General features: G+C 45.8%; 1 protein-coding gene across 2 annotated transcripts; it reads left to right on the plus strand.

Annotated features, from left to right (window-relative positions):
- Positions 1–1,616: 1,616 nt before the first annotated feature.
- On the plus strand, positions 1,617–10,102 carry LOC138097657 (sulfotransferase 1C4-like). Of its 2 annotated transcripts, XM_068993979.1 has the most exons (7): positions 1,617–1,908; positions 4,433–4,558; positions 5,497–5,594; positions 5,869–5,995; positions 6,528–6,622; positions 7,900–8,080; positions 8,965–10,102. In XM_068993979.1, exons 1-7 carry the CDS (start codon positions 1,755–1,757, stop codon positions 9,078–9,080), a joined length of 897 nt encoding a protein of 298 aa, XP_068850080.1. In that variant the 5' UTR covers positions 1,617–1,754; the 3' UTR covers positions 9,081–10,102. The 2 variants fall into 2 exon arrangements, with proteins under 2 accessions (XP_068850080.1, XP_068850123.1); XM_068994022.1 differs by lacking the exons at positions 5,497–5,594; positions 5,869–5,995.
- The last annotated feature ends 598 nt before the right edge of the window (positions 10,103–10,700 follow it).

Raw genomic sequence — 10,700 nt, forward strand, 5'->3', positions numbered from 1 at the left:
GTGTACATGTGTCCCAACATCCCTGTCCCATCCCTCTGGGTTGTCCCAGTGCAGCGGCTTTGAGTGCCCTGTTTCATGCATCAAACTTGGACTGGTCATCTACTTCACATATGGTAATATACATGTTTCAGTGCTTTTCTCTCAAATCATCCTACCCTCGGCTTCTCCCACAGAGTCCAAAAGACTGTTCTTTACATCTGTGTCTCTTACTGTCTTGCATATAGGGTTATCATTACCATCTGTTTAAATTCCATATATATGCATTAATATACTGTATTGGTGTTTTTCTTTCTGACTTACTTCACTCTGTATAATAGGCTCCAGTTTCATGTTTCATTCACATCATTAGAACTGACTCAAATGCATTCTTTTTAATAGCTGAGTAATATTCCATCGTGTGTATATGTTCCACAGCTTTCTTACTCATTCATCTGCTGATGGACATTTAGGTTGCTTCCATGTCCTAGCTATTGCAAACAGTGCTTCAACGAACATTGGGGTGCACGGATCTCTTTCAATTCTGCTTTTCTCAGTGTGTATGCCCAGCAGTGGGATTGCTGGATTGTATGGCAGGTGTATTTCCAGCTTTTTAAAGAATCTCCACACTGTTCTCTTTAGTGAACAGTGGCTGCACTAGTTTGCATTCCCACCAACAGTGTAAGAGGGTTCCCTTTTCTCCACACCCTCTCCAGCATTTGTTGTTTGTAGACTTTTTGACGGCAGTCATCCTGACCGACATGAGATGGTACCTCACTGTGGTTATGATTGCTCTTGTTTTTGCAACTGTCAGCCAAGAAGGGTTGTGGTGGAAACAGGAGGGGGAAAAGAAAACAAAACCGCAGGAGCTAGGAATGATTCCAAGGAAGGGAACAAGCAGCATAAATAAACACTAGGGCTTTTAGGAAAACAAGGGGCTCACGGGGGTTGCGGGGAAGGCGTTGTTGGGGTGGGGTGGGATCCGGCATGAGCCTCGATGGTGAACTCCAGGAAGAAAAAGTCAGAGGATGTGCCTTCTGTAACTCTGTGGCTTTCGTATCCACTTGGCTTCTAAGGGACAAACATGTTTTATTGTCTGTGAACAGACCAGGGCTGATACTGACCCTAAACAGCCTACAACAGAAAGAGAATCATTCCTATTGGAGCCTCCTCTATTTCAGTCTTAAAAATAACACTGCTGATCCCCCACCCCCACATCTGCGCTGGGAGGTTGGGTCTAAGCTCTCACTGTTGCCCACACAGAAACTTCCTCCCAGCCTTGCAAGGAAGTGAGCCTCCGCGCAACTTGTAAGACCACCTGGAGATTTCCTGCCACGTTGTAACGAGATTAAAATTCCCAGAAGAAAGAATTAAAGAGATCTGTGAATTACTTCGTGAATGCAGAGGAGGACTGCAAATGAGGTGGCCCTGACCATCGCTAAGGGCACAGAAGAGCGGCTGAAGGCACAAGGGACACGGCCGGGGGCGGGGAGCCGGAGCCATGGTCGCGGTGCAGCCTAGAGCAGAGGGCTAGGCAGCTGCGTCACTGCCCCCCCCGGAGGCGGCTACAGCTCGTTGGAAGTGCTGTGTGCAAAGTCCTAAGCCAGAGTTGCTGCTCCCTGGCCAGGCCAGCTGCCCCTCGACGGGCAACTCCAGGCAGGGCCTGAGGTCTCAGCCCTGCCCTGTCTGTAAGCCACCAAGCACGCAGCTTTGAGCTGTCTGAGGGTAACACTTTCCCGAGCTGAAATTTCTGACCCCTGACATTGGCCTTGAACAAGATGGAGGCTTTGGAATCTGAGGGTGTGAATCGCATTGCTGTGGACTATGTGGAAGGCATCCTGCAGCCCACGCCCACTTGTGACACCTGGGATCAGATCTGGAGCTTCCAAGCCAGGCCTGACGACCTGCTCATCTCTACCTACCCGAAAGCAGGTAGGCGGGAGGGACAAGGGACAGGGGAGGTGGGAGGAGGGGCAGGGACAGAAGCAAGCAAGACGCAGCACTGAGGATGTTGAGAAACCCACCAGGGTTTGAGCAGAAAACCATTGAGTGGGCAGCGGGATACGGCCAACACAAATCACGGGGGCGGGGCGGGGGGAACCACACAAAAACCATTAAAGTGACCTACACGTCTTAAGAATTTAATACTCCCCATGAAGTACATGTTGTTTACTTTGCTGCAAGAGAGTAAATCAAACAGTCTGAAATGAAGGGGCCAGACTTGTTGATTTACTTGTTACCAGGGCAGGCCCTTACAGCAGAGCCAGACTGGGCACCCCCAGCTGGTGGGGGGAGCAGGCGAGCAGAGAAGGGGGCTTATGTTCTGCAAGGCTGAACTCATAAGTCCCCCTGCTCAGGGTCCCAGGCCTACTCTCTGCATCTCCACCCTCCCGGTGGTATGTTGTGAACCTGCTTTTTTATTTCATTATAATCAGTTTAACAAAGTTACTGTAGAAACAGGACAAACTTGAGCTCAGCCACCGTGTCATGTAAATTTGGGGGTGAGCTGGGACGAGGAGTTCTCTGCAGCTATTTGTGTGCATCTACAGTTAGACCAAAACACAGTACTCAGCTCGTACCCCAACTGCACACACATTTGCTCTTTGCAAAATCAATAACTGTCAATAATTTCTGCTACATTCACTCATGGGCACACACACATACACTCCACCCACCCTTTGACTTTATCTGTATTGATTTGATAAAAGGCTTTGCAGGCAGATGGGGCCTTAGACTCATGTGTCAACTGATTTCAAATCAGCCCTGACTTTCTGATTACTTCTCATGAGTTTGTTCAGAATTAAAATTTTCTCAATGTGAGTTTCTGAAAGTAACCACTGGTGGGGAATCACATCTCACTGCCTTATTTCACTCACAGTTCTACTCTATCACCATAATTTCAGTACAATGCTTAATCGTTCATCTTTTTCCACCTACCAAAAGTGAGCATTAAAGTTTGGTTCATTTAGAATTTTCATGGGTTAGGGGTTACAATCTAATAACAATAGAAATAAAAGCACTTACCAGCTAATGCAGTATTTAATCAGTCATGAAAACTGTATATGCTAATAAAGGCTGTATTGATAAAAGGGAACAAGAAACAACCTCAGATGATGTAAAAGTTTTCACCTAGATTTTTAGCAGAATATTAAACACTCTGTGACTGAACAGAGATACACACATTGTAGAATCACTGACCTCTGACCCAAGGACCAGCTGACTTTGAACCTCCAGCTGCACTGGAACCTGCCCCAATGTTAGCCCTTGGCTATAAATTCAGAGTTGTTGTTTAGTCACTAAGTCATGTCTGACTCTGAAACCCCATGGACTATATAGCCCACTAGGCTCCTTTGTCCATGGAATTCTCCAGGCAAGAATACTGGAATGGGTTGCCATTTCCTACTCTAGGGGATCTTCCCAACCCAGGGATTAAACCCACATCTCCTGCTTGGAAGGCTGATTCTTTGTCACTGAGCCACCTAGGAAGCCGCCAAAATTCATAGTAAACACACAAAACTAGTACAAATGACTCTAACTTCCTTTGAGTTGATAGCTAAAGAAATATTGGTCCTTTAACCCGTAATGAAGAGTTGGTGCCAGATAATATTAGAGACCAACTCATCTAGGAAATAAACCACTGCTATTCAATCTCCTCCTGACATAGACGTGGTCAGACATCTGGTTCAACAGGTCTTCAAGGCTGCAAAATAGGTAGTAGCCCCCACACTAGTCAGGATGGCGCCCATATAAGTGACCGAAACTGGAGACGGAAGCCCTCCTCCAGGGGTAGTGGGGGTGCAGCTTCTGGATCGAGCTCCGAGCTTGATCCAGATGTGTGGAGTGGCTTCCACACATCTTGTACCCGGTGGGGCCACCCTCAGACCTCTGTCTCCTTCCTTTAACTCTCAGAAGGTTAATCAGTCTCAGGGTATTCAAAATCTCAGTGGCAAAGGAGCCTAGGAAATGTACTTTCTAGCCTTCAGGGAAAACAGGACAGTGTGAACGCAGAGACTAAGCCCTAATCACTCGCTCATTTAGCTAACACACAACAAAACCTCCTGGCTTTGCACTTGGGAAACCTCAGGTTGTGCACTTGGGAAACAGTCTGAAGATCACACAGGGACGACCCCACATCACAGCTGGGAGAGAAAGACTTCCACTCCACCTTTCTAAGGAACAATGCCACCAACTCAGTAGCATGACAATCCTAATGAATGGTTGTGACAGAGAAAAGAAGAACTGTCTATTTATGAATCTTATGTCCACTCCAAACTAGAGTGTTTGCCTAAAAATCCATATTATGATAACACAAGATGTAAACAAACAAGGATGTTTTCTGAATTCCACTATAAAGCAGGCTTCAGTGTTCACACAGCTGCTGTAATGAGTATTTGCTCACATCCTAAGAAATGCAGGAGATAATGTCTGTGCCTCCTATTCTTACCCATGGAACAAGGAACAACGTGGACTCAGGAGATTGTGGACTTGATACAAAACGGGGGTGATGTCAACCAAAGCCAGAGGGCACCCACACATGAGCGATTTCCCTTCATTGAGTGGATAATCCCTTCCCTAGGATCTGGTGAGTACATCACGGCTGCACCTGGCCCCAGGTCTAGACGTACTAGCCAGCAGCCCTCTCAGGCTTTCCAGGTGGTTCTGTGGTAAAGAATCCACCTGCAAATGCAGGAGACGTGGGTTCCATCCTTGGGTTGGGAAGATCTCCTAGAGAAGGAAATGGCAACCCGCTGCAGTATTCTTGTCTAGAGAATTCCATAGACAGAAGAGCCTGGTGGACATGACTGAGTGACTAAGCACAGCAGCCCTTTCAGAATCCCAGGTGTTGAAACCACCATCAATGGACTTCAGGACTCTTTTTCACTGTCTGGCCATGGCTATACTTCAGACATTTTCTAACTGAGTTTCTGTTCATACAAAAGTAAGTTAAGGGACTCAACGGTGGTCCAGTGGCTAAGATTCTGAGCTCTCAATGCAAGGGACCTGGGTTCAATCCCTGGTCAGGGAAAATAGAATGCACATGCCACAATTAAGACCTGGTGCAGCCAAATAAATATAAATAAATATTAAAATAAAAATAAATATTAAATTTTTAAAAAATAAAGTAAGTTTTGATTCTCCAATTAGAAATTAAACTCATTCCACAAAGATGAGCCTAGGTAAGATAATTTTATGGTGGAAGGCTTTGAATTTTTTAGGTTCTTATTTATTTGGTTTATTGTATGGTTAAAAGCTGTTCTAGAGACTTTGCTGGTGGCCAGTGGTTAAGATGATGCTCTCACTGCAGGGAGCATGAGTTCAATCCTGGCTGGGGAACTAGAATCCCAGAAACTATGTGGCAAAAACAAAAACTGCTCTAGCCAAAAACCCCATTCTCTCATATGAAAGCCACAGAGAGTTACAGGTGGTCTGGAATGTTCCTAATGTAGTAAAAATGGGGCAGCAAGTTTCTGAAGCAAATGGAGAAAAATAATGGAAAGTTGTTGAAAACTAATTTCACAGGCTTGGAACAAGCGAATGCAATGACCTCACCCCGGATGTTGAAGACACATCTCCCCTTCCGCTTGCTGCCACCATCTTTCCTGGAGAAAAACTGTAAGGTAGGGAGCCAAAGAAATGCAGATTTGGCCCCTTAGAAGGAACTCAGACTGGTCTTCAATTTCCTCTTAAAACACGTCACTTGTTAAATTAAAAACAAACAAAAAGTCCACTGGTCACATGTCATCAATACGCAGATTGACATGAATCCTTTCCATCTCCCACAAAAGCCACAGCATCAGGAATACCCACCTGTGTGGAATACGCCCACCCTCACGTCATTGTCTGCTGTTCTAATCCTGGTTTTGCTTCTCCCCTTCCTCTCTCCACTGCTAGATGATCTATGTAGCCAGGAATCCCAAGGACAACATGGTATCTTATTACCACTTCCACAGGATGAATAGAAACCTTCCTGCTCCAGGCACCTGGGAAGAATACTTTGAGAGTTTTCTGACTGGGAAAGGTGAGCGCTTGGTTTCCATCCTGTCTCAAAATCCTCAAGCAGTCTACAAAAAAGGTGTCAGTTTCTGAGAACAGCAGGGGCTCTGCTGGCTTGCAGTTCAGTTCAGTCACTCGGTTGTATCTGACTCAGCGACCCCATGGACTGCCACACACCAGGCCTCCCTACCCATCACCTACTCCCAGAGTTTACTCAGACTCATGCCCATTGAGTCCAGTGATGCCATCCAAACATCTCATCCTCTGTCAGCCCCTTCTCTTCCTGCCTTCAGTCTTTCCCAGCATCGGGGTCTTTTCAAATGAGTCAGCTCTTCACATCAGTATCAGCCAAAGTATTGGAGTTTCAGCTTCAACATCAGTCCTTCCAATGAATATTCAGGACTGATTTCCCTTGGCTGGCTTTACCATGAAGGAATCACCAGGGTGACCTCCTGCCTCCCTTCAGGATCCTCCTCCCAAGGTGGGGGTGGGGATGGGGGGTGTACTTGTCACTGGGTTTCTGTGACTCACTGCCCTGCTCTGGTCCCATCCTGCAGTGTGCTGGGGCTCCTGGTATGACCACGTGAAGGGCTGGTGGCACGCCAAGGACCAGCACCGCATCCTCTACCTCTTCTATGAGGACATGAAGGAGGTGAGGACCAAGCCACCTACCAAGTCCCCATTTGACCATAAATGCTTCAGTTGCAATGCGTGCACCCCATCGGTGACCCTCAGATTGCAGTCGGGCACAGGAGATGCTGTGTTTCGCTGGCTGCCCCATCCACCCATCACAGCGCCCCTGGCACGTCATGAGTTTCCATATCACAGTCTCACCTAGAACTCTGAGCTGTGGGATACCTTTTCCTTACAGGCAGAGGATGGCAAACATGAGTGATGCTTTTTCTCCCCCCTTGCAGTGTGTATTTTGAAATTCCCGTTAGAAGGAAAAAAACTTTCTAGTACATTTTGGGGTTTTTTTTATTAGTGCTAGAGGAATGACAGAATTTCAAGAAACAGTTTAAGAAATTTGGTGCAGTGGGAAACAGTATGGATTCTCGAACCCAAGTTCTGGCTTACTGCTTGCTGGCAATTCTTCTTTGTGAAGATGTTTGACGTCTAGGAATTTTGATGTTAGAAGTCACTAGAGAGGAGATAGTAATATACACTCCAAGAGATGCTATCAGGACTGAAGGAGGTGGTGTCATGAGAGTTGATGGTAAATGGTCATCTACCCAGCACTTTTGTGACTCCACTGGGTCTGTACCGAATGACAATCTCTGTCCTTGGATTTGTAACTGACAGCCTGATTTTTGAAAGGTACATCACAGACAGAAGCAGGAAACAGGCCGCTGTGGCCGGGTCCCTGAAGCCACTGTGACATCTGCTCTCAGCACCAGTTCAGTGCCTCCCCTGGGGGCATTTATCGGACGGGCTGGAGCAGGACTTTTGGACCTGACCCTGGACATACTGCTCCATGGAGCATGTCCCACGCACTCCAGGTCACTGTGTTTCAAGCATCTTACCAACATGACCCAGTTGACATGTTAGAGCAAGAACAGTGTAAAGACTCCAGTTAATACAGAGAACCGGAGAAGGAAATGGCAACCCACTCCAGTGTTCTTGCCTGAAGAATCCCAGGAATCGGGGGGCCTGGTGGGCTGCAGTCCATGGGGTTGCAAAGAGTCGCTAAGTCGGACTGAAGCGACTTAGCAGCAGCAGCAGCAGCAATACAGAGAACAGTATGAGTCACCACATCTAAATAAGTCATTTCTGAAAAGCTGAACATTTGTGAGATATGATTTTTAAAAATTTTAACTCGTGGCATGTTACTGATTACTATTATTAATTCATTTCAATATTCTTTTAAGACTATTATTCATTGATAAACATTATCTTATACCAAGTCTTTTCTTTTGACTCTGCTCGTAGAACCCAAAGCATGAAATTCAGAAGCTGGCAGAATTTATTGGAAAGAGCTTAGATGATAAAGTTCTGGATAAAATTGTTCACCACACTTCATTTAGCGTCATGAAGCAGAACCCAATGGCAAACTACACGTCGATTCCGGCTGAATTCATGAACCAGTCGATTTCTCCATTCATTAGAAAAGGTTTTCAGTGTTTCCTTTTGGCCATAATCCTAAAGGAACTGTCCAATATTTCATAGTCTCTGGGGAGTTTCCTTTCTATAGAAAAGAAAAATAAGATTGATAATGAAGGATTCTGGGAAAAGAACAATTTAAGAAACCACAGATGAAATTAACATTCAGCCACAAGTGGAAAGTGAGATTTGGTGTCTAGGTCTAACTGCGTATCCTCCTGTTCCCTCTGGAGTTCTGGCTGATAAGGTGAAAAGATACAGAATCAAGTCAGATGGAGCAAAAGATCCACGTTATAGAGAGTTCCAGGCTGTCAGAAAGGGCCATTCATTCAAAACTACTTTCCAAGTGGCTACTATGTGCCAGGCTCTGTTCTGGGTAATGTTCAGAGCAGTGAACAAAGCACAGGAAAGCTCCAGCCTCATGGAAATTATATTATATCTAGCCGTAAACAAGGAAGCAAATGAAAAAACATGCAGGATAATAGATGACAGTATGGAGAAAAACCAGCCTGGGAAAGGTAACAGGGATTGCACCTGGAGAACTGGGGAGAATCTTCCTTTCTCAAAATGGCATGTGCAGTCCCTCCAATAGCAGGCCCTGCTTGTTCTGCGGGCAACATCATGTTGGCACAGACCTTGCTTTGATGTGCAGGAAGGACACACAAGAGTGGCCCTCAGCCCTGCTGCTCACACAACCTTGCCATCTCCCGACCCACAAACCAGACAGCTGATCCTTCCTCCCTCCTGGAGGAGACCCTGCTGGGCCAGCCAGGGGAATGTCTCCGGGGCAGGGGGTAGAACATACAAGAGCAGGAGAACAGAGAACCACCCCTCCCCTACACCCCCCGACCCCACTCCCACCACAGTACTGACTCCCTACCATGACTGTTTCAGGGGTCGTCGGGGATTGGAAGAACCACTTCACCGTGGCCCAGAACGAGAGATTTGATGATGATTACAGGAAGAACATGGCTGACACCACTCTAGCTCTCCACTTTCAATTCTCTTAAGGAAGAAAAAGCACCAGATTTAATTGGTATAAAAGTTGATTGCCCTGACCTCGTGATATTGAATTCAGGTGGAGGGACTAGTGCTTCTTGTGTCTGCTTTTCTTCACCCTAAAAAAAGATGGAGCTAACAGCGGTTGGGGCCAGGTGGAAGGCGGAGACTTGCAACCCTGGCATCCTTACTAATGATCGTGATGCGTCAGTTTTCTACAGACCACACGCGTGTGAACACATTAAATATGCTCTGGTCATCACATAAGAATATACTCAAGTTTTCAGATACAGTGTTGATTTAAGCAAATTTGTAAATATAGCACTAGAATGTGTCAATAGTTACTATTTCTTGCAGGTGGCTATTTTCCCCTGAAACGTTCTCATTCACTCCAGGCTTCTTCCTTCAGTGCCTCTACCCCTGTCCCTCACCTCTGCCTCTGTACTTCCCTGGACTCCCCTCCCACTCCCAGCCAACCCCTCCCAGACTTGCACCTTGACCCACCTCTCTCTAGCCCCTCCTCAACTGTGTTCTAATCCATCAGCAACACCTGTCAGTGTATTTCCAGGATGTCTTACCTCTGCAGCCACCCTTCTGGTTCAGAAGCCTCTCCCTTGCCTATAGGCTACATAACTTGTTTCTCTGTTCATCATACATCTGCCAAACTTCTTTTTCCACAACAAGACTCATTACATTTCTCTTTAGCTCAGAATCTTTAGATGATTCTGAATGTTTGCTGCCTACAAGGTACATCCCAAGCATTTTTAGCCATCGATTCAAAGGCAGCTACATGGGTGACTTACCTTATGACATGGGTGACTTACCTTCCAAACCGCCTGCCAGCTGGGTTTCGTGCTGCCAAACCCCCTCCTAACTCCAGCAGAGAGCCACCTTGCTGGGTCCAAGCGCGTCTCGCAGGTTCCTCCCCTCCCCAACTAGCTTTACTCTCATCCCACCTTCTCCAGACGTTTCCTTTCCTTTCTCCCCACCAGTTTAAATCATACATAGCAAGTTCACTAACCAGCACAGGCCTCCCATCTTCCTGCCGATACTGCAACCTGAAGGACCATCTGCTCTTTGGAAGTCTTTCACACATAATTCTTATGTGATTAAGATTAAAGTGTATCATTAAATCTCTTAGAGGTCTGTATTGTCTCTTTTGTGCTTATTTAAATTTTAATTTGCTCATTTTTTCTCCAAGAGAAGGACGTTGCTAAATACTTCAATGCACACCAAACGGCAAAAACTGAGAACTAAGTAACTGAAATACTCTTATCAGTCAAGGAAATCTAAAAAGCCAACTTCTTATATTCTAAGTAGTCCTATACCAGTTATCTTGTAGAGCTTACTGTGTTAGCCACTAGCTGCATGTAGTTACTTAAATTATTTAAAATTTGAAAAGACACCTGTACCCCAGTGTTCATAGCAGCACCATTCACAAGAGCCAAGACACAGAAACCTAAATGTCCACTGACAGATGAATGGATAAACAAGATTTGGTGTGTGTGTGTGTGTGTGTGTGTGTGTGTGTGTGTGTAATGGAATATTACTTGTCATTTGTGACAACATGGATGGACCTAGAAGATTAAGTGAAATAATCAAAGACAAAAACCACATTGTTCCACTTACAT

Source organism: Capricornis sumatraensis, chromosome 1, assembly GCF_032405125.1.
Source record: "Capricornis sumatraensis isolate serow.1 chromosome 1, serow.2, whole genome shotgun sequence".
Taxonomy (NCBI): Eukaryota; Metazoa; Chordata; class Mammalia; order Artiodactyla; family Bovidae; genus Capricornis; species Capricornis sumatraensis.

Excerpts from the sequence above, each read along its gene's own strand:
- LOC138097657 (XM_068993979.1), top strand. The coding sequence starts at position 1,755 with ATGGAGGCTTTGGAATCTGAGGGTGTGAATCGCATTGCTGTGGACTAT. Across the intron at positions 5,595-5,868 it reads TCCTGGAGAAAAACTGTAAG|ATGATCTATGTAGCCAGGAA; the intron begins GTAGGGAGCCAA and ends CTCCACTGCTAG. Across the intron at positions 6,623-7,899 it reads TCTATGAGGACATGAAGGAG|AACCCAAAGCATGAAATTCA; the intron begins GTGAGGACCAAG and ends CTCTGCTCGTAG.